Here is a 23,533-nt window from a genome sequence, read left to right on the forward strand (position 1 = left end):
CTGTACTTAGCAAATTTGAGCACCAGTCTGTTATTCTGTATTTAATTAAACATTATACTCTGCACCGACATTAATTACCCAAGCTTTATCATTCATTAGATCATAGTTTTAAAACATAATGTATGGTCTCACCTTTTAAATGCCTATCAGCTGAAGCTGGATGAACACAGCAGGCCAAGCAGCATCTCAGGAGCACAAAAGCTGATGTTTCAGGCCTAGACCCTTCATCAAACATTCTCGGTGCATTCATATTGGATATTTTGTGGATAACTGTACTGCCTTTTGTTTATCTGTTTGGATCAATATTCCATTCGGCCAGTAAAACCTTCAATGAGATTTTATCACCCTATGTAAAAGCCATTATATCGAGTTATACTGTTAGAATGAAAGCTTCTGATGGCTAACCATTATTAGCAAACTATGTTATATAATAAGTTAATAAAATGTGAGGCTGGATGAACACAGCAGGCCAAGCAGCATCTCAGGAGCACAAAAGCTGACGTTTCGGGCCTAGACCCTTCATCAGATGAAGGGTCTAGGCCCGAAACGTCAGCTTTTGTGCTCCTGAGATGCTGCTTGGCCTGCTGTGTTCATCCAGCCTCACATTTTATTATCTTGGAATCTCCAGCATCTGCAGTTCCCATTATATAATAAGTGTTTCTTTTGATTAGGAGGTTGAAAAGTCTATGGTGAGCACTTTAGGGATTATACTTTAAAGTTCCTTCTCATTACTATTAGAAGTCAAATAAAGATTACAGTTTCATTTTGTATCTTAATATATTGTACATGAAGTTTAATTACTTCATTCTGCATTAACAGCTTCTGGTTTCATTTAGCCAGCATTACGGTTGAAATACCAGTCATTTACTTGAAATAAGTTATGTTTTAAGACTTAGATCTCATTTGAACTTTTCATTTGCAATGAATGCATATGAGCATGAGGCAATAATTATTAGCCCACAGCCACATCCGTGTTCAACATGAGTGGGGGAGAAAAAAAAGCTGCAAGTGACAGCAGAAGGACACTGTCTCTATGCAAACAAGTTGACTTATTCTGGGATATTCCAAAAGTTGTATTAATACCCTAAATAGCCAGTGGGCAAGGCTTTACCAGCTACTTAACAAGCTAGCTTGCAGAAACCCGAATGTTCAGTTAGGTAACCTATTTTTTGAACTGAATGCATTCAGCACAGTATTAAGATTGAATTTGCATGGATTGCCTGAAGTAAGACCGTGCTTTTCAGAGAAAAAAAAATCCCAATTTAAACAGATTTAGGATTTAAAACTTTTTTAATTTTTAAACTGATTAAGACAAAGTACAAACTGCATTATTTTAGAAAAATGCAATTTGTTTAATGGAACTTTGTGATACTGATCAGTTTCTAACAATATATTAGGCTGAATGTGCATCTATTGATGAACATTATAAATACTTTGTTGCAAGGTTTAGCAACATCAATTATGAACTAATGCTGGAAAGGGATATAATGTAAAAATGGATCTGACAAAGGTCCTTAATTAACCAGAGGTTCAGGATTTTATTTAGCATTGCCCAAGGAGCAAATGGTGATATTTAGAATTCATAGGGTCAGTTTTCCATTTGACTATTAATTTCTGACATGCCGAGCAGAACCAGTTAACCGAGCAGCATATCAATGTGGAAAGTTGTAACATTGGAATCTGAAATTGGGTCTACTAATTGAGAACCCACTGTTCTAGTTCTACACATGTGTAACAGTCATGTTTCTTTCAGTTGGATTGTACATTGAAAACCTTTCAAACTAATTAGTTTTCACTTTAAAATTAACTTGCAAAATTTAAGGTCTATTAAGATTGTGAGGTTTCTCTATTAGCTGAAGAAATTGAGGTTTCACACGAGTGATGAAATTGCTTCAATGTTACTTCATTGAGGAATTATGAAGTAAATTTATACTATTTGACAAACTACAATTCAAAATGTGATTACTTACAGATTCAGAGCTTTTTTTGTTGGAAATAAATCCTCCGTTAAGCATTACGGGTGCTTCAGTTAACGTCAGGGATTCTATACTGATTAACAAGGTATAGAGCTGGATGAACACAGCAGGCCCAAGCAGTATCAGAGGAGCAGGAAAGCTGATGTTTTGGGTCTAGACCCTTCTTCAGAATCTCCTTTCCCTCCCCCATTTCTGAAATAAATAGGCAGAGAGGGGGAAGCGGATAGAAGATGGACAAAGGAGAAGATAGGTGGAGAAGAGACAGACAGGGTAAGGAGGTGGGGTTGGAGCCGGTAAAGGTGAGTGTAGATGGGGAGTTAGGACGGACAGGTCAAGGAGGTGGGATGTGGCTAGTAGGTAGGAGATGCAGGAAGGCTTGACGTGGGAGGATTAGATAGGTGGGAGGACATGTTAGGGAGGCGGGTATGAGTTGGGTTGGTTTTGGGATGTGGTCAGGGAGGAGGGATTTAGAAGCTTGTGAAGTCCACATTGATACCATTGGGCTGCAGGGTTCCCAAGGGAAATATGAAATGCTGTTCCTGCAACCTTCGGGTGGCATCATTGTGGCATTGCAGGAGGCCCAGGATGGACATGTTGTCCAAGGAGTGGGAGGGATAGTTGAAAATGTTCACGACTGGGAGGTGTGGTTGTTTGTTGCGAACCGAGTGGTGTTCCACAAAGTGGTGCTTGGCCTGCTGTATTCATCCAGCTGTACACCTTGTTATCTCATTCTCCAGCATTGGCAGTTCCTACTCTTTCTTTATTGGTTAAATGTGTTCACATCCCAAGCAATGATTATTTGTTTTCATTCCACTGTTGTTAAAAATAAAATGTTGTTTTTTCTTTATTCATTCACAAGATGAGATGAGGGCACTGCTGGCTAGTCAGCATTTATTGCCCATTTCTAATTGCCCAGAGGGCAGTTAAAAGCCAACCACATTGCTGTGGGTCTGAAGTCACATGATGACATGTCCATCATGGGCCTCCTGCAGTGCTACAATGATGCCACCCGAAGGTTGCAGGAACAGCAACTCGTATTCCGCCTGGGAACCCTGCAGCCCAATGATATCAATGTGGATTTCACAAGCTTCAAAAAATCATTCCCCCCGCCCCCACTGCATCCCAAAACCAGCCCAGCTTGTCTCCACCTCCCTAACCTGTTCTTCCTCTCACCTATTCCCTCCTCCCACCTCAAGCCGCACCCCCATTTCCCACCTACTAACCTCATCCCTCCTCCCCTTGACCTGTCCGTCCTACCCACCTACACTCACTCTACTGGCTCCATTCCTGCCTCCTTGACTTGTCTGTCTCCTCTCCACCTATCTTCTCCTCTATCCGTCCTTGATCCACTTCCCCTCTCCTGATGAAGGGTCTCGGCCCGAAACGTCAGCTTTTGTGCTCCTAAGATGCTGCTTGGCCTGCTGTGTTCGTCCAACTCTACACTTCTGCAGATTCTCCAGCTTCTGCAGTTCCCATTATCTCCCTAGGTAATAAGGCCTGTTATTTACTTGGGGATGGAATGATGCAGATTTCATTTTTCTATCTTGCTCCTGAGAAATGCCTCAACGCCAACTGCATAAGCAGCTTTGTGTGGAGTACTCCAACCAACTAGATTGACACTGCACAACCTCATTTCAAGGAGGATCTAGCCAAGGAGATTCAATCATGGAATCCCTATAGTGCCAAGAACAACATAATGATCATCCATTCTCCAAAACCCCTCCTGTTCTATCTTGCCAGGGCCTACTTGATTGGACTATGATCCCTTACCTCGCTTATCAGCACTCCTGTATCACCGTCAGTGCTGAAAAGTTAGCAATCCTCTGGTTTTGTTCATTGGACAGGGTCATCTTAACCCCAAAATCCTGGCCTATGTCTCAATCATATCCCCGTCAACCCTCTGTTTCTCTAAACTAAATAATTCCATCTCTAAACTCCAAGGCGACAAATTATTATGTATCTTCTCTAGAACCTAGATATTTTCCACCACAGATGGATGTCAAATAGCAAAACAATACTTAAAAGGTAAATGAACCAAAGTAGAATGGACCCTAAATACAATTCCTTGATTTTATCTTCAAATTCCAAGCAAAATAACCTGAACGCCTTGCTTTTGTTTAGTTATCATTATTTCTGAAACATTAGTAAATTATCAACTTGTAATCTTTAACCCCTGCAAGTTATAAATATTATTGAAGTTTTTCAGTCTCCAGATGTGGGGTGCAGTGGTTATTTGATACATGCGGGCACATTGTACTCGCTTATCTAACTGGACTGTGATCTATTGATTTGCTACAAACTGTATTTCTATGTCATTGGTGAACAGTTTGATCGATACGTAACTCATGTAATGACAATGAAAGTCAAATTCATTGTCAAACCTCAATTGTATAAATCAACAGCCAGAAGATCTTGTCACATTTCCATGGACTCATTCAAGATTGAAGTTGACAACTTGCATTTGTTTATCATGGGAAACTGTTCCTAAGCCCTTCAGAGGTAGAATATAGAAAGATCAGTACTGAGCTAAAAGGACATTTTAAGAGAAATGATCAAGAGTTTAGTCAGAACTGGGTGTTACAACATCTTACAAATTTTATGTTAATTGAGCAAAAGTATCATGTGCACTGTTTCAAATCATTTACTCGATCTGTGGAGCAAACAGAATGAAGGACATGTTTTTCTTTAAAGTTAGAGAAAATATAAGTGTTGATTATAATATTGGCACATTTCCTGTGACTTATCTGTTTGTATGGCAGTGTTTGTTGGTTCAAAATGTAGCTCACAAACTTTACTTTTAAAATAAATACCAAAACATTTAAGGCTATCAAAAAGTCTATGATATAAAATGTAGACTTTGCAAGGTGAATTATATCTCCTCAAGTTTCCCCTTTTTTAGTATTGCATGTGCAAGTGACAGAACTGAGATGAGTCTGTATTTGTTGACACAATGTGTAATCAGCTTCATATTGTCACTGCAAAAGCATACATCGATCAACAGAAAGTGCTGGAGAAAGTGTGTTTGTCAGAACGTATGGAGAGTCTGATATGGTCGTTCTTATTAGACTCAATGTTAACTCTGTTTTTCACTCTCCAAAGATTCTGCCAGACCTGCTGAGTTTCTCTAGCAATTTGTTTCTATTTCAGATTTCCGGCATCTCTTAATCTGTTATTGTGTTTTTTGCTTTTATTCATACACAGATCAATGTTGATAATATCGCTTGACAAAAGGTAACAGAATCTTTAATTTGGCAATGTAGCACATCTAAGAATACCAGTGAAGGCCAAACCTTGGTTCAAAGTGCTTTTAATTGAAATCGAGTGCTTCATTTTAAGCGCTAGAGAGCTAATTCTTTCATTACATATTTAAACTGACTTTTTTTTTTGAAGATGTTACTGCAACACAGCTGCAAATTACTTCTAAGCCTATAATTGTAGATCTCAACATACAGTTTCTTACTGATGCTGAGAAAGCCACTGACCTGTTTTTGTATTGTGCGTTGTTTCATTTCAGGACTATCCCCTTTAGAGGATGATGATTGCTGTCGTAGCTTTGTGCCAGTGCTTGGCCATTCTGATGAGGATGGTGTAATACCTCCGCTGGAAGGCCTTGGATATTGAGGGGTGTTGAATAATAAGGCTGGTGGCGTCCTACCTCTAGCTGCTGGTGGAGGTTGGTCAATTCGGCGTTGTGGGCCTGCACTGTTTTGACGTGGTACTACACTCTGAGGAACTTTCTCTGTTAAGGACAGCTGTCTTCTTGTGAATTCTCCAGAACGCCTGGTAAAGTCTTCTGTGCTCGTATGGCTAAGAAAAGTGGATTTGTTGGCCGCCAGTTCTTCATTATTGCTGTGGGAGCTAATAGAGCTGAGACATTCTGATCCTGAGTCTGCCACTCCACGTGGTGAAATTAGAATACCTGCTGCCATCTGGTACACTGGGTTTTGGAAAGATAATGGTGCCAGAAGCTGTGGCCTTCCTGGTGTGCCGTCTGCATTAGGGGTGCTTGCTGTTTGTCCAGGCTTTCGTCCTACATTCCCAGCCCCACTTGATACTGCATTTTGAGGGGGTCTTGGAGCCCACATTGTCTGTAACTGCCCACTGGATCCTTGACTATCATTTAGGGAATCACCTGTATTGGGAGCACTTGTTGCACTGTCCAAACTGCGGTTCTCTTGCAAATCGACCATTGATACACTCTTATTACCATTGGGCATTTGTTGCTCTGCTTCATTGGCTTCGGAATAGCTTGAACTGCGAGCTGGGGATGGCTGTACTGCAGAGGACTTTGTGACAAAAAATAAGTCCTTGTTTTCAGGGGTAGGAGAGGGTAACCTTGTACAATCTAATAAACTGAAAGGGGAAGAAATCAGAAAATGTATAGAGTTTCTTAAACTAACAACCAAAAAAATCGATTATTTAAACTATCTACATTATCTTGCTTAACTAACTTTATGCTTTTTTTTAAATACACAGAAAAAGGAACAAATCTTTGTAAAAACTGACTTCTATTTCAATTGCATTCTTATGTGTGCACCAAAAAGCTAAGCATTTTTCAATATCAATTTATTTGAGAACAGTGAAAACTGTATGTTCATTATCAATACTTCCATGCATTTCACTTTCATATCGCTACTTTCAAAAGTTTTTCGGATAAGTGGGATGACAGATTTCTAGCAATTTTTAAAAACTCGTTGTTGCCTGCAATTGATTTTAAATTATTTTTGCAATCGACTAGGACTATAGTAGTCTTGATTTATGTTTGATAATTTTCTCAGTTCTCTTGCCCTGAGTGCATGTAGAGTTGGGTAAAAAAGTTGAAGTTTTTGTTTTAAACAAATTTAATTTAGCTTGTCATTGTTGTTAAGCTGAAATATACAGTTTAAATTCTTAGTTGCCAACTTTAAGCTGGGTTTTAATAAGGCTTCCAGTGGAAGAACTGCTCAATTAAGTAGTAGCTGAAGCTGGATCATCATTAAGTGACTAAGATGGGCTAATCTGGAGAATGCAAATTGGCCAACCTAGTGCAATGTTACATTGGAGTGTGACTTCGAATGCTCAAGTAAACTGAGGAAAAGGCAGGATGTAAAAGGTGCTGTGTTGTTTTTACATTTCCTAAATTGTTTTTAGCCTCAGGGATTGAGTTTTACTCTGCTACAGGAGAAGAAACTGGTTATTTGGTGAATGACTAATGCTTATAATATTAGAAGTTGCTGTTCAAGGATCGTTAGTGAATTTCTGCAGTGCATCTTATAGATGGTACACACTACTATAGACTGTCACTGGGGGAGGTCTGCCTGAACCATGCTGTGGGTGTTGTGACCCTCCCATTCCTTACACGACACGTCCATCCTGGACCTCCTGCAGTGCCACAATGAAGCCACCCGAAGGTTGCAGGAACAGCAACTCATATTCCGCTTGGGAACCCTGCGGCCCAACGGTATCAATGTGGACTTCACCAGCTTCAAAATCTCCCCTTCCCCCACCACATCCCAAAACCAGCCCAGCTCTTCCCCTCCACCCACTGCATCCCAAAACCAGCCCAGCCTGTCTCTGCCTCCCTAACCTGTTCTTCCTCTCACCCATCCCTTCCTCCCACCCCAAGCCGCACCTCCATCTCCTGCCTACCACCTCATCCCGCCTCCTTGACCTGTCTGTCTTCCCTGGACTGACCTATCCCCTCCCTACCTCCCCACCTATACTCTCCTCCCTACCCATCTTGTTTTCTCTCCATCTTTGGTCCGTCTCCCCCTCTCTCCCTATTTATTCCAGAACCCTCACCCCATCCCCCTCTCTGATGAAGGGTCTAGGCCCAAAACGTCAGCTTTTGTGCTCCTGAGATGCTGCTTGGCCTGCTGTGTTCATCCAGCCTCACATTTTATTATCTGTGGCCAGTGTTGTGTCTGATTGCATGACAAAGGAAGTAGACAGGATTTAAAACCACATAGTTGTGCCAAGAAATCAAATTTGGGAAGATGTGGTGAATCAAAGATTCAAAGAGAAAATTATTAGTAATATGGGAAATTGTAAACAGATTGTGACAGAAGGGATAGTGAGTTTGAGGCTGAGTCAACCAACAAATAAGACTCGAATTTACAAAATGAATAAAGGGATCAACTTAAAGGCTGTGTACCTGAAAGCACACAACATTCAAACAAAACAGAGTGCAAACAGAAGTGAATAAGGAGGATCTGGTAGCCACTGCAGAAACATTGTTGCAGAATGGCATGGATTAGGATGTGAATTTTGACGGTATAAGGCATTTAAGATTGAAAGGAAAATGTTGGAGGGGTGGTTCTTTTAGTTAAAGTTCAGGGTATGGGAACTGCTTGAGCAGAAATAAGGGACAATAAAGAAATCACTTTTGTAAATGGTGTACAGGCCCCTGTGGATCATTGGTGAATTTAATCTGTATATGGATTGGAAAGTCAGATGGGCAAAGGTAGTCTAAATGGTGAGCTCATAGAATGTTTACAGGGTATCAATATGTTCAGAAGCCAGTTAGAGAACAGATACACAGTACCTGGTGCTGTGCAATGAAATAGCACTGATTAATGATACTTACATAGAAGCAAACATAATATGATTGAACTTTAAATTTAGGTGGAGGGAAAGAGCAATGAGTTTGAGACTATATTATTTCCGTTTTTAAAAATAATGAGGGCATGAAACAGAGCTGGAAAGAAAATGAATTGGCAAATCAAGTTAAAGATTAGGTCAGCAGAGAGGCAGTAGCAGACATTTAAGGGGGCTATTTCAGAATAATAGAATAAATACATTACAAATCAGAAAAATATTGAAGGACCCACCGTCCATGGTCAACTAGAAAATTCAAAGATAGCACCAAGCTAAAATAAACAAATATATAATTGTGCAAAAAAAGTGTGGCAGGTCAAAATATTGGACAGAATACAAAATACAAAGAATGACTGAAGATTAATAGTAAAGATGCAAGAAGTGGAGAATGAAAGAAAGCTAGACAGAAATACAGAATCAGATTGTAAGATTTACAGAAATATCGAAGAGTTAACAAAGTGAGCATTGGTCCTATAAAAAGTGAAACCATAAAATTAATAATGTAAAAAAGGAAATGAAAGATTCATTCAACAGGTACTTCGTACCAGTTTTTGTTAGAAAGGATGTGAATAATATCCTGGAGACAGTGATAATTTCAAAACTGGAAGGGAGGCAGGAGTTCAGGAAAATCACAATCACCAGAGCAGTGGTACTCAGTAAATTATTGAAGCTGAGGACTGTCTTAAATGGCTAATGAGACAATTGATGCAATGGTTTTAACTGTCCAGAAGTCCCTTAATTTGAGGACAGCGCTGTTACATTAGGAAGGTAGCAAGATATTCAAAAAAGGAGGGAAACAAAACAGGAAACCACAGGCCAGTTAGCTTAACATCTATTATAACGAAAATGTTGAAGCTATCACTAAAAAGTTGTAGCAAGACATTTAAGTAAGTTCAAAGTAATCAGGTAGAGTCAGCACAACTTTATGAAAAGAAATCACATTTGACAAATCTAGTAAAAGTTTTTCAAGGAGGTAACCTGTTGTGATTAAAGGATAACCAGTGAGTGAATTAGAAGACATTTTATTAAATGTCATCATAGAGAATTCTGGAAAATAAAAGATCATGTTGTAGGGGTGGAATATTGGCATGGGCAGAAGATTGGCTAACAGGAAACAGAGACCAGATATATACGGTTCTTTTTCAGATTGGCAAAATGTGGTGCACCAATAAGTTTGGTGCTGTCACTTCAACTATTTACAATTTATATAAGTGATTTAGATGAAGGGATGGAAGTTATGGTTGCAAAATTTACGGATGACAAAGGTAGGACAGTAAGTAAGTCATGAGGATATAGATTACAAAAAGATTGATAGGTTAAGTAAGTGGGCACAGATGTGGCAAATTGACTGACTATAATGTGGGAAAACATGAAATTATCCATTTTGGCAGGACGAGTAAATAAACGGCAAGGTGTAAATTGTAGAGCTCTGAGATGCAGAGGGAATTGCCCGCTAAAATCAGAGTTGGGTGAAATGTTTTCTCTAAGGGTGGTGGTGTTTAGGACTATCTAACTGCAAAGATGGTGGAAGCTGAATTAGATGTCAAACAAGGGGATGAAAGTTTTGTCACAGATATGCAAAAATATGGATTTGAGGTTCCAATTAGATCAGCCATGATTTTACTGAATGGCCTACCCCTGCTCCTAATTTCTGTTTTTATAAAGCTCTTTGGTGTGAGGTGCCATGGGGAACTAACATCCTCTGGCATCTCACCATGCATCTGCATTTCATCCGTATTCTTGAAGAATGGTTGAGAGTAGCTTATTCTAGCAGGGAAGGTATTGTGCTCATTCTTTGACCCTCCTTACCTGTGGCTCTGCAGTACACCTTTTTTAATTGCAGCAGTGATCAGGATTAAGCAGCATCCTTCACTGACATGCAAAGATACTAATTTCAGTGTCCCATCAGGGTTACTCAAGGTCAGCTACAATCTCAAACTAAAACCCAACCAATGGGAAAGGAAGAAATTAGGTTTGACTTTTATCTACATTCTGTATAAGTCAGAAAAATTCTGTCTAGCGGAACCGATTACTACTAAATATGTAATTATTTGACAATCAGTATAAAAGAAGCCAAACTGCTGAAAATTTGAACCTTGTCTTCATTATAACTCATCAAACACTAATACTAATGGAAACCTTCCTCACCAACTTTATGCAATGTTCAGATGATTGAATTTTAAGTTAAGCCACCTTCAATGAACAGGTGTGACTATCTATTTAACAAAGCACCTTTTTTTTCATAGAGAGAAAAAAAATACAATGCATGTAACAGGATCTGTAAGCCGATGAAAAATATTCTGTTGGTTAAAATTCCTATTCCAGCTGCCCACACCCCCACTTTCCCTCCAAAACACCACTCACCACAAAATGGGATTTCTTACAAACAATTTCTAAAAAGCACTCAAACAGAAGAGTGCACCCTGATGTGAAAATGTCACTGTGACTGGAAAATCACTTGCTTTAATGTGCTGTTAAAGGCTTCTATTTGTAACCATTAGAATCACTCAGCAAACGTGTCCGTGAATTGAGAAGAAATGCTTGAATAGGTCAGTCAAGAATCTTGCTCATTAAAGAAAAATCCCAAACAGAGAAATGGAGTGTGAATCCCTGAAATATTAACTTCAAGGTTTAGTGCACAGTTGTCAATTTTACCCCCCTCTCCATCCCCACTGACAACAGTGAAGGAGAAAAACATACCTTGCACGCTGTGTTGGAACAACAGAGAAAGGCTAATTGCTACATAACAATTTTAAAAATTCTTCTCATTTCTTTGGCATTCCTTCCAGAAATGCTTTCCACCTCTCTTTCCATGTACCCTCTTCTCTAAGGAATGTTTGATGCAGTTTTCAAGTATTTTGTTTAAATTTAAATGTCTCTTGCCTTCTGAGAATTCAGTTTATAGTTGCATGAATCTGATGTGCAATTATTTTTCAGCAAAGCCATTTGTTTGAAAGATTCCTGATGATGGGAAGCCTCTTATAACTCCCACTTAATTAAGTGATAACTTTGGCTTGTCAGGAGTGTGCAAGGCCATAAACAGATCTTATCCTGCAGCTTCCATATTTAAATCAACATAAGTTACAGCAAGTGCAGAAAATCTGAAATAAAAACAGCAAATGCTCACATCAGCAGATGCAAAAAGAAATAAGATACATTTAAAATCTGGGTCTGCACCTGAAATGTTAACGAATCTATTCTTGTTTCGAATAGTGATGGACCTGCTGAGTATTTCTAGAATTTATTAACTATTTATTATTAGTTTATTAGAATTGGTTTGAAATAAATTTTTGGTTGAGTTTTAAATATATTTATAATCTTGACATAGGTACAGAAAGCCCAAGATAAGAACTTCTGTATCAGATACTGCACACTGTATCAACCCCTATTTTAGAAGGGCATTAAAAAAATGTAATTTTTTTTTGCCAGAACTGTGGGGTGGATCACTATCACCAAAAACTGACAAACAAACAAAATTGTGCAAAGATTCTAAGTTTAAAATCAAGCAGATGAATCATCGAAGGCCATATTAGAAATAAATTTCTAATTCGTTATTACCCTTTTTCCTACAGAAAAGCAATCTATGTAAAGCAAGCAGAAATTCCCTGTTATCAATTCAAATTGTTTCAGCCAAATTTTTCCTGGCAGTCTTTTTGTTCCACTATTTTATCAGTTTGAGTGTGAAATGTTGAGATATGTTCAAACTACAAAATGATAGCCATAATAAACTGCTATTTATGTTTTCACTTACCCACTAAATTCATTATCTATCACCATTTTCTGCAGTCCTGAGGATATGCTGCTATTGGAGGGATTTGGTGTTGATGTGCATGGGTCAGAGGTCGTTGGCACAGGTACAGCACCTGGGTTGGTCAGCACAGTGTTGACATCTCTTAAAATACGAGGCAAGGGGCCAAGCTTTGTTGAAGTTGCCTAAGAAATAGATATTCATATTTGTAGAACACAAACGTATGCAAGTGAGTTAATAAAATCAGTGCAAAGAATTGAATCAATGATGATGTCAAACCAATAATTTCAGTAACAAATGATACATACCAGCATGCACAACCTTATTTTATTCTTACAATTATGTATGGTGATAGAAAAAGGCGTACAGGAAAGGGACATATAAACCAGGGAACTAGAAATCCCCAACTAAACTCATGAATTCAAAGTTCTGACTGACCTGAGGATTAGAAAAATAAACCAGATTTTTTTAAAATATAAGAGTAAGGGCAGATAATTACATCTTGGGAAACATGCATCTACAGCAGAATGCTCTACTCTATATGTTTCGTAGAAATTGCTGTCCTTTTGAAGAGGATCCAGTTTTTATAAGCTTTGCAACTGAGCGGGGGAAAAAATGCATTTAGTTGATAGTTTTAGCCTTTGTCACCTCACCTCATCTACCTTTTAGCAGTTTTCTAAATTTGCTGCAAGCTGTCTATTTCTTTTCTATTTTCATTAAAGTTTTCCTCAGCAATATTCTTTTTGGCTGCCTTTTATTGTTCATTCAGATAATTTGCATATGTAGGTCTGGTGAAGACTAAACAATGATATGCATCTCTTTCAGCTGTAAACAAACTGGCATACTTTTTCCAATATCATCTTATACTCCCTTTCAAACAATTCTTTGCTTGTTCATTTCTTCTTGAATCTTCTAAACATTGGCATATGAAATTTTGCCAATCCTACGTTTTTAACCTCCTGTCTCATGCAACTCTTTTCATAAAGGAGTATTAGATTCTATTGAGAGGAAATTAAACCTGAAAATGAAATATGCAGAGAGTAGAGTCTTGGAACTAGCTATATATTTCATTCAAGTCAGTTGCAGGATTGGTTTTTAATGATTTTGCCACACGGTAAGAAAATGCAAGAGGTTAATGTTGATTCATGTTAAAAGCAAAGTAACCAACAGCAACTTAAAGAATACACTCTGTACTTTTATATTCAACTTAACCATAATTTCTGGAGGAATTACTTTTTGTATCTCTAATGGGAATGTCCATAATTTTGACAGATCTCAAACACAACTAAACAATCTGTATTCCACATCTACAACAAAATTACCCTAATACTACTAACAAGGCTAAATCTTGTCTAATTTCTGAACACTTCTATTAAACTGAACCTTTATGCTGCTTTTCAAAGCATGTTAATAAATCAAGTCTGTGGACCCTTCTTGCCAAATAAGTTCCCACTTTCAAAATTTATAATAATAATTTAGCTGTTAAATGCATCAGACAATAATAACACACTCCTGCCTGTAGAAGTATTGCAGCATCTCAGCTGTGTATGATTTTAAAATAGGAAGCTTGAGTAAAGGCTGCACATCCTTCTCCAAATAGCCACCACTTCCTCAGCCAACCTTATATTTGATCCCAATTTCTGTCTTGTTTCCAGTGGAATTGGAGAAGGATTAGTATCTAAATGCAATCTGTACAATATATTGATACATACAAGACAAGTATAGGGCATAACGAACATCTGATGTCAAGTAAACAAAATCTCATAATACAAAGCATAGAACTCATCATTAAACCCAGTGTTAATTATGATGTGTTGTTACCTATACATCAATCCCGCAAATACCATTAATTGAATTAAAGACATGAAAGTACACCTGCTCCATTTGCGAAACCACTTCCCAGAGCAGTGAATGTAGGGTGGAGAGTTCTCGACCCAGATCAATGTAACCCTCAAATCCTGCTGTATTTGAAATGGTTTCTGGATTGGAAATTTCCAGTAAGAATCGCTGCATGTTGGTCCACTCATGTTCAAGGAATTGATTCATGAAAGACATATATTCTTCCTTGCTACCAAACCTGTTGTTGAAATATTAAGATCAAAGTTTTACTTGTTCATAACATCTTTATGTCAACAACCCATTGTATAAGTTTATCAGCAAAGGCATTCTTAAGATATTATTCTTGCATGCACTAATGTAAACCATAAGTGACTCGGGACTGAATTAGATTATGAATAATTGGAATGCAAGACAATGTTTGTGCACTCCAGCTTCAGAACTCAGCTTTAGATCTAAGATTAAACCTGTTTAAAACACAGGCATTTGGTCAAATTCACAACGTTGCTTTTATCGACTCCTTGTTTCTCCTATTAAGTAAACAAATCTAATTTCAATTACAGCCTATTATTCAGAACTGATCCTTCCATTGTTGAAATTGGCTTTTTGCACATTGCATGGGAAGGAACACAGATTCAATATTAGCTCCCATGAGCCTGGTGTCATGGAAAGACAGGGTTTTTAAAATTCATTCACAGGATGATGGCGTCACTGGTTAAGCCAGCATTTATTGCCCATCCCTAATTGCTCGTAAGGCAGTTAACAGTCAACCACATTGCAGGCCAGACCAGGTAAAGATGGCAGATTTCCTCCCTGAAGGACATAAGTGAACTAGATAGGATTTTCCTGACAATTGACAATGGTTTCATTATCATTTAGAATCTCTGAATTCCATTAAAAAAGAATCTGGAATTAATTCTAACATCTGCCATGGCGGAATTCGAACCCAGGTGCCCAGAACATTAGCTCAGTTTCTGGATTAATAGTCTAGCATAATACCACTAGGCCACCACCTTCCCTCTTTTATGGTGCAATTATACCAATCAAGGAACAGCCTTTTGCACCAATCAGTACTTAAATCTAAAGAGCAGAGTCTGACATTCAGTTCTCAAGTTTCAGGAAATGGAGAGAAATGGTGTGAACAGTAAAGGGTACTAAGAGATCATGAGGTGGGGTGTGAAGGAGAGGGCTGGTGGGGCCGGTGGTTAGGGGAGAGCGAAGGTAATGCTACAATAATGGTACAATAAGGAGCGGAAGCAAGTGGACTTTTGATAATAGGTTTATGAATTCACACAGGTATATAAGACATGTATCTTCTACCTGAGAACTACCATGAAACAAAATGAGTCCCCTCCCACCTCCCAAAACCACCATAATTCTCAAATGATAAACCTGCTAAATAAGCCTACAATGGCTGGTATAAAGATTTTGATAGTTTGACAGCACACTTGTTGCTCCCTTCTGCTTTGTTTACTGGTTGATTTTCTTCCACTTTGCTTTTACTCATGGCAAAAATTATAAGTTTTGCTTCTTTTTTGAAAAGTAGATGGCTAATTCATCAATTTTGGGTCATACTTTCTGCTGCTGCTCAAAGATTAGTTACTGGCAGGCACAGATACTGTAACAGCAACAGGTGCAGGAAACTATTTCCATAAGTCAACTATCCTGGTCCTGTTGGTGCCGTATATAACCTAACACAATGGGATTTAGAGATAGTGAAATGACAATGAACAGTAAAAAAACAAAAGAACTATTTGCATCTGCCCTTCCCCACAGGGATACAATGAAGCTATGTCAAAAATGTTGCTGTTTCAGAAGGGTAAAATTTTAAATGCAATTGTGTAACTTTGAGGAACTTATAAAGGAACCCTACTATGTACACCAAATGTTTCTGTAATGGAGCAAATCTACAAGTCCATACATTTTGTAAAATCTGAACCATGATTGTATGAAATGAGATTGTCATCTGTTTGAGCTTTTTTTTACACTTTGTATGGCCTCATTGATTGTGTGTGTTCAGACCAGTCTCGATAGCTGAGCTTTGGTCTGTCCCAGTCAGTTTGAAGCAGGGCGGTCTGTCATTGTACACAGTCTGTATGATTGATTGACTAAATTGGTTCAAAAACTTGGATAACATAGAATGTTTATTGCAGCAATCTGTTAATTTACAAGTGGTACATTGAATAAACTGCATATATAAATTTAGCTTGTTTGATGAGAGATGCTACTTTTTTCCATAGCTGAAGGTACAAGCATGTTACACGACTGTGGACATCTGCATGCCTAAAAGGTTGTGTGGGGTTTCTAGTGTGTCCGCTCACACATAGTTGTTGTTTTCTTTATACGTTAATTTCAGGCAAAGTCTGAAGGCATCAAATTCAATTAATGATGAAAAATTCAAATTGAAGCCAACAAAAAAATACTTACTTTGCAAAATTGGCCAAGTTCTGGGTAACCTTGGCAATTAAGGTCAAAGTGCGAGCGGTGCGGTCATCTGGGTATTCCTGCAGAAGATTGAAGAGAGAAGGGGACATAATGGCTGGACACAGGAACCGCAGGAAGAGGGAAGCACTGATTAATCTCTCACTGATGTCAGGACGTCCACGGTTGCTGCACTCCTGCCTCCACGATGCAAACACTTCCTTCAGCTCTCGTGGAAACACGCTGTGGAACAATTTGTTGTAGTCAAGTGAAATTATTTTCCGTCATATATATTGTTGTTACTTAAACAGAAAAGAAATATCTTGAGATAGTAGGAATTGCAGATACTGGAGAATCTGACATAAGGTGTGGAGCTGGATGAACACAGCAGGCCAAGCAGCATCAGAGGAGCAGGAAGGCTGATGTTTCAGGTCTAGGCCCAGCTAGTGAAAGTCATACCCAGTGTCAGCAATATTTAGATTTTAATAACTGAATTTCTTCTTCAGTTTGAAATACTTTTATGGCATTTACATATAATATTTTCATGTAAAGTCAATTGTAATGCAACAAAAGAAATGAAGAAAAATGTTACGTAAGATTTATGGTAACTCAGTTTTTTATGAACGAATAGGTTACGAAAGAAGCTTCATTAGTATTATGTTAACATAGGTGCAGGAATAAACCAGTCAGTCCATTGGGTCCACTCTGTTATTCTAGATCATGCGTGTTCATCTACCTTTATTGTCATACGTCTGTGCTATCCCCACATCATTTGGTATCATTAGCACCTAGAAATCCATCAATCTCTGTCATTAACCGAGTTACTGACTGAGCTTTCACAGTCTTTTTATCTTATTAGGTTCTTGATTATCAAGGGGATCAAGGGTTATGGGGATAAAGCAGTAGAATGGGGTTGAGGAACTTATCAGCCATGATTGAATGGCGGAGCAGACTCGGTGGGCCGAATGGCCTGATTTCTGCTCCTATGTCTTATGGTCCTATAGAGAACTCCAAAGATTCACAACTCTGTGAATGAAGAAATTTCTCCTCCTCTTGGTCCTAAAGAGCTTGCCTTTTATTCTGAGACTTTAGCCCCCACGAGACGTTTGTAAGTTTGTATGAGATTGCTTCTGACTCTTCTAAACTCCAGAGATTCTGTACAATAAAATGCTGAATTTAGAATACCCAGCAGTGCAGCACAGGAACAAGCCTATTCCTTGTTGAATGTGATTTTTAGTTAATAGTAATGGTGATGATGTACTTACCCAATGGAGAAACATGCATTTATCATTAAAAACACAATATAAATCATGACAGTGCTTTTTATTTTGCTGAAGAAATTATGGACTAAAATTGTTATAATTCACAAAGACTGTGTTTATTTTAGCTTATGGCAGTATTCAACATCAGTTTGGAGGCAATTATGTTTCTTTAGATGCATATTTTGCTTTCATGACAATTATTGACAAGATTCATAATACATATCAGTAATTAATATTTAATAATTTATACATTAAACTAAAGCATACATTAATATTGAAATTGTGAATAACTTACTTGTAAACAAAATAACTTTTGTGAACAGCTTTAAAATTAGCTGTTTAAGAAAACCATATTACATTAGAAGTGTGCATCTAATGACAGTTGTCTGTTATGTTTGCATAAAATCCTTATGTTCATAACGTCTTACCATTTTGTGTTGGAGTTAGTATCAAGTCTCTTCTATTTTAAAGTTTAAGTGCAGAGCTGAATGCTACTGTTTTATCAAAGGGCATTGTAAGTCCCAGCATTGACAGGTCTCTCACTGGGAGAGGGATATAGCAGAGAACATGTTCAAGGACAACAGCATACAAATGTCATAAATCTCCATTTAAGGTTCTGTTCCCTTGGGGCTACTTGGCAAAGATAAAAGCATCTTCAAATATTAGCCTGCATTGTAAGTAAGGTGCCATTAATATTGTAGTATGATTTGTAACCGTCTCATATAAACAGTTAACAATGATTGAGTTACTAATTGACAATAAATGTGCTACACATTCAGAGTAAAAAACCTCTCAAATTTGCTCTGTAAGAATACGAATGAAAGACATTTTGTCACAGTAATTAACATACTCAGTTATTACTCTGATTTTTCTAATGAGTAAACCAATTTTTGCCAGTAAGGTATCATGCATGCATCAGCAATCAGTTGATTATGATGATTAACAAAATATTATTTTGTGTAAATTTTATGACACAGATTAAAGACCTTAACCAGAAACAGCTACTTTGATTATACGTTTACCTACTTTTAGAAATCTAAATTTGCACATCTTAAAAACTAGTCAGTCAATGTAGATTATCACAGGCACCCAATATTTTTACATGAATTAGTGTATCATGGCTGTGAAATGTCTTCCCATCTACATATCATCCAGCAAAGGCTCAAAAAGGTACTGCAAGTGGAAAAAGCCTAGGCAGCTATCTAATGAACTAGGAGGTGGTAAAGGCTCTGAGTTAATAAAGCCTCATTATTAGATCACTGCTAACAATTTAAAAAGGGTATACATTATGTCAATAATGTCTCGAGATAATTTTCAGATGATAATCCACAGTTACTATGAATCTCAGAGGTGAAAAGGAAAATGATTTGGCATTAGAGCTGGAGAAGATACATCTCTTTCCATGCAAATCTCTTATTGCTTAAATGGAGCGATAATGATTGCAGTTATCTAGCAAAATTAATCTAATCTAAACTTTTAACCAGTTGACTACTATAAGAATACAGAGTGACCATTTTGGTGATTCTTTGGTTAAAAAATTTGTCATGAAGACAGGGATGTTTAACAACTCCTGCAGAAGATTCAAGGGAAAAGTCTTCATTCTAAATAATTACCAGAGAAAACCTTTCCCCTCTGTATTAATTTGCAATTCTACAGGTGCACAAGATGCATTAAAGTTTCAAATTACAACTTTCCTGGCTCATAACAAAATGGATTGCTAGTGCTGTAAATGAAAACGGACTCTTGCTGACTTACAATGTATTTCTACAATAAGCACCACCTCCCTCCCTAAAAGCACTTGTGGGTGTACCTTTGTAGGTGTATCTACCCCCATGAATTGTGGCAGTTCAAGTAGATTACTCATCACCATTTAGTCAGGGACAATTAAACATCGACAATAAATGCAGACCTTGCCTTCAATGTTCACATCCCGTGAAAGAATTGAGAAGAAATGCTCTAAGCATTACTGATTAATCAAAGTTACAAAGAAGACTATAAAAATTATTACAGGTATTCAGTGAGGCAGGTTAGGAGTCAGGCGATGGAATTTTAAACTTGTTCTTTTGGGCTTTGTAGTACTTACTAATTTACATTTGTTTATCTTATTTCTGCAGTACAATCAAAATAACAAAGGATGGATATAGTGCATGTGTTCATCATTTGGTCGGGGTGGGTGGGGTGCGACAGTAATTGAATAAAATTACTGATTTATTAGCGCATGCTGGAACTTTCCTGCTCAAATTTAAAATCTATACTTCTCACAAAACAGGGAACACTGCACAGATGGAAACTAATTACAAGTTTTCTATTTCATCCCTATGGCTGCTATGGAAAATATTTCAAAGTAAAGCTTAAACAGATTAATTGTTGTTAAGAAGTAAACGTACTTGGTAATGAATATACAATGTATTTCTGAATAATACACATCTATTCTTTAATATCTGCAAAGTTATCCTAAATGATATCAAAAAGTGACAATTCAAAATTAAAACAGAAGTTATTTCAAATGGTTAATGGTTCTGTCTACATCTGAAAAGCAGAAAGACTGGGGAAGGCTCCTGGTTGAAGTCCTTTATTAGGAGAGGAAATGTATCTTTTTCAGAGACTGAATGACTTGTTGGCTTTTCACTTTTGAAGGCCTAATTATGCCATGAACCTAACAAGTCATTAATAAAAGAAACAGAGCAATAGAAGTCTCCACTGAAGTGTAAAGAGGTAACTGACCAGTATGAGTTAATGATCTTGCAGAATGCCAGCTCGCAGCACATTTTCAGGTTGCTCTGATGCTCGGCAAGGTCTCCTGATGAGCATTTGTTCGGATCCACCTCACAATTCTCATCTGATTCATAGAGAGCCTTGATGAACTCTCCTGTTGAAAACAGCAGTAAATTATTGCCAGTTAAATACCTCCCAGTTAAAAAAAAATCCTATCTTTGACTGTAGCTGCACTTACTTAAAGGCAATAAGAAGCAAAAATCTGCCTTCTCACGTTTTCTTCAATCATTAATGTTATAGTGTATTCAAATGCAATACATAATTAGGGATTTAATTTAAAACAGTGGGTATAATACATTATTTACTGGCAGCTGAACTGGTATCAGCAGGAATACTGAGAAATACTGAGCAGCACCAGAAATCTGTCATTTTCTCAAAAAAAAATTGGTTCTAAGCACAACTAGGAATTCATTACAAAAGCAATTTCCTACATTCCCAAAAATGCAACAGAAAACATTCCAAGGCAAATTACAATTTACAGGAATAGTCAATGTTTCCTGTCTAGACAAAATGTAAAACAAACTTCATGTTCAGTTACTGATGCAAACGTACTCCCCAGATAATTTTCTTTTGATGTGTCGATGGCTCTCATCAAGCTGTTATTATACCAAAGAGGTTCTGGAAAATATAACTTTGAAGTAAATGTCTGTAGACCAGAAATTAACTTGTAATTTCACATTATTCATTTCACCCCTTCTGAAATCACTGCTTTCTATTGCAACATTGATCCACAGATGTTGGATACCCCCATTGTAAGGAGCATCTGCTGACTGATAATAACTGGATGTACAGGTAGGATATATTATTCTGAGCAACCAACAGGAAATGCATCTCTATGTAGTACATCTGGTTTAGATGACTTTTCATTTTTTCCCCCCAGGATCAGGTATTCATCTACTGTATCACACTCTTTCCTGGAGCAGGGCCAAGATCCAGGGAAACAACAGTGATAAAACAGATGTTCAAAGTGATAATGAAAGTACAGGACCTAGGCTCACTTCTGCGACTCCACACATTGCAAACTTATAGACTTGGTCAACTTACGTGAGAAGGAATGAGGTAGCAGCAGAACACACTTCCACAGAGAGGAAGAGTTAACTGGACAGAACAAATGGAGGTCCTTGTACATTTTTTAGTTGTTGGTCTACTCATGAGAGAAAGCGAACACTTCATGTTCTTCTTCTCCCAGTTACAAAAAGTAGATGGTATTAGCCTAACTGAAATTGGGAAGAAACAGTCTTGAAGAGTAACACTGAGGGGAAAGAAGTAAGCATATTGAAAGACTACGTGAGGCTGGAATAAAAGTTAAACTGTTTAGCTGACAATTCTCTGTTTCCATTGTTCATTGTTACTGATAAAAAGGAAATACTAATAACTTGCACATCACCCAATAAGTACATTAATAATACCAATTAGTTTTTTTTATTGGGTTGGCTGCAAACCGACACATTCCTACAAATGAGGTTAATGCCTCTCGCAAACTAGAGGAGCAGCACCTCACATTCTGCTACGGGAGCCTATAGCCCAATGACCTAAACATGGATTTCATCAGTTTCAAAATCTCCCCATCCCTGGGCTCATCCCATGACCAACCCTCCCTCTCTTCCTCCTTGACCTGACACAACCTGTGCAAGTTCTCTCCCAGTTATCCACTCCTCCCACCTCACTGTCCAAACCCCACCACTGCCTACCTGCACTCACCTATCACCATCCAACCTACCTTCCCCAACCCCACCCCCCCCTCACTCTTTATTTCTGAGCTCTCTTCCCCTTCTCCATTTCTGAACTTGAAACATCAACTTTCCTGCTCCTCTGATGTTGCCTGGCCTGCTGTGTTCCTCCAACTCCATTATGTGTTACCACATTCCTACATATGGTTTTCTTGCTATTTCATGTTAGTGTTCATGAATAATTTGATGAATGAGAAAATTTAACATTTCAATTGCAAGCTGCAATGGTAACAGGTTACTTCCCACAGCTGCGTGTTCTTGCCCTCCAAGATTATACATTAGAGGTCAAGGCAAATGCTCTTTTTTCATCATATCTTCCTTAAAATTTAAGTTAATACTTACATTAACCCAGGTAATAATATTTTTGCCTATGTAAAAATGGTGAGTAGAAAGGTGGACATGATTAGTGAACTCTCCAAAAAAGACTGTTTTCCAGAAATCAACAGATAAAGAATTGTTGGAAAAGGAAATTCCCATGATTTTATTTAAACATCTCAATACTTTCTTTTTAAACTACAAAAAAGGCACAGTTAAAAAAGTGTATGTTTGAACTCTGACTGCTTAGCATTTGTTTTGCAAACTTTCTTCTGGCATACCAAGTGCATCTTGAAGATACTTCTGGCCAACCAACTTTAGATACTCTTCTATTGCTTTGGTTGCTAAGGTGTTTTCTCGAAAAATTAGATGTTCGTTATCACCACAACGATCGACTTCAGACATCATCAAATCTGTCAAGAAATCCTGCAGAAGACAATATTAGAACTAAGTCAATTAGTAGTTGAAACAACACCAGGAAATGCTGGAGAAACTCAGCAGGTCTGGCAGCATTTTGTGCAGAGAGACAAGTAGTTACCATTTCAGGTCCAGTGACCCTTCTTCAGAACTGATTGTTGCTAGGAAAAGATGGTGTATATATACTGAAGGGGATGGAGAGGGGAGAAGGAGTACGTAATAGGTGGAGAGAAAGACAGTTAGGCAGATGAAGGGGTGGATAATGGTAAGCCATGGAGAAAGAAAAGCTGTTAATTGGGACCGTTAATGGTGAAAATGGGTTGGCTATGCTGAAAGCAACCCTTGTCATGTTAAGGCCAGGGGTGTGAAGATTGGCGAAGATCATGGAAGGTGGTGTTCAGGGCCTAAAATTATTGAATTTGATATTGAGTCCTGAAGACTGCAAGATCCCCATGTGGAAAATGAGATGCTGTTCTT

At 37.9% G+C, this 23,533-nt stretch overlaps 1 protein-coding gene across 13 annotated transcripts in view; it reads right to left on the reverse strand.

The window, feature by feature from the left end:
* Positions 1 to 23,533, reverse strand: part of LOC125465223 (disabled homolog 2-interacting protein-like) — a 669,026-nt gene that overhangs the window by 40,526 nt on the left and 604,967 nt on the right. For all 13 annotated transcript variants that reach the window (XM_048558459.2, XM_048558457.2, XM_048558458.2 and 10 more), the window contains 6 exons: positions 22,921 to 23,065; positions 20,544 to 20,688; positions 16,564 to 16,800; positions 14,176 to 14,377; positions 12,304 to 12,485; positions 5,459 to 6,329 (listed from right to left, as the gene is read on the reverse strand). In XM_048558459.2, coding sequence (XP_048414416.1) covers positions 5,459 to 6,329; positions 12,304 to 12,485; positions 14,176 to 14,377; positions 16,564 to 16,800; positions 20,544 to 20,688; positions 22,921 to 23,065 — 1,782 coding nt within the window. The remainder of the gene's footprint in view (positions 1 to 5,458; positions 6,330 to 12,303; positions 12,486 to 14,175; positions 14,378 to 16,563; positions 16,801 to 20,543; positions 20,689 to 22,920; positions 23,066 to 23,533) is intronic.

The sequence above is a fragment of the Stegostoma tigrinum genome, chromosome 29, assembly GCF_030684315.1.
Source record: "Stegostoma tigrinum isolate sSteTig4 chromosome 29, sSteTig4.hap1, whole genome shotgun sequence".
Classification (NCBI taxonomy): domain Eukaryota; kingdom Metazoa; phylum Chordata; class Chondrichthyes; order Orectolobiformes; family Stegostomatidae; genus Stegostoma; species Stegostoma tigrinum.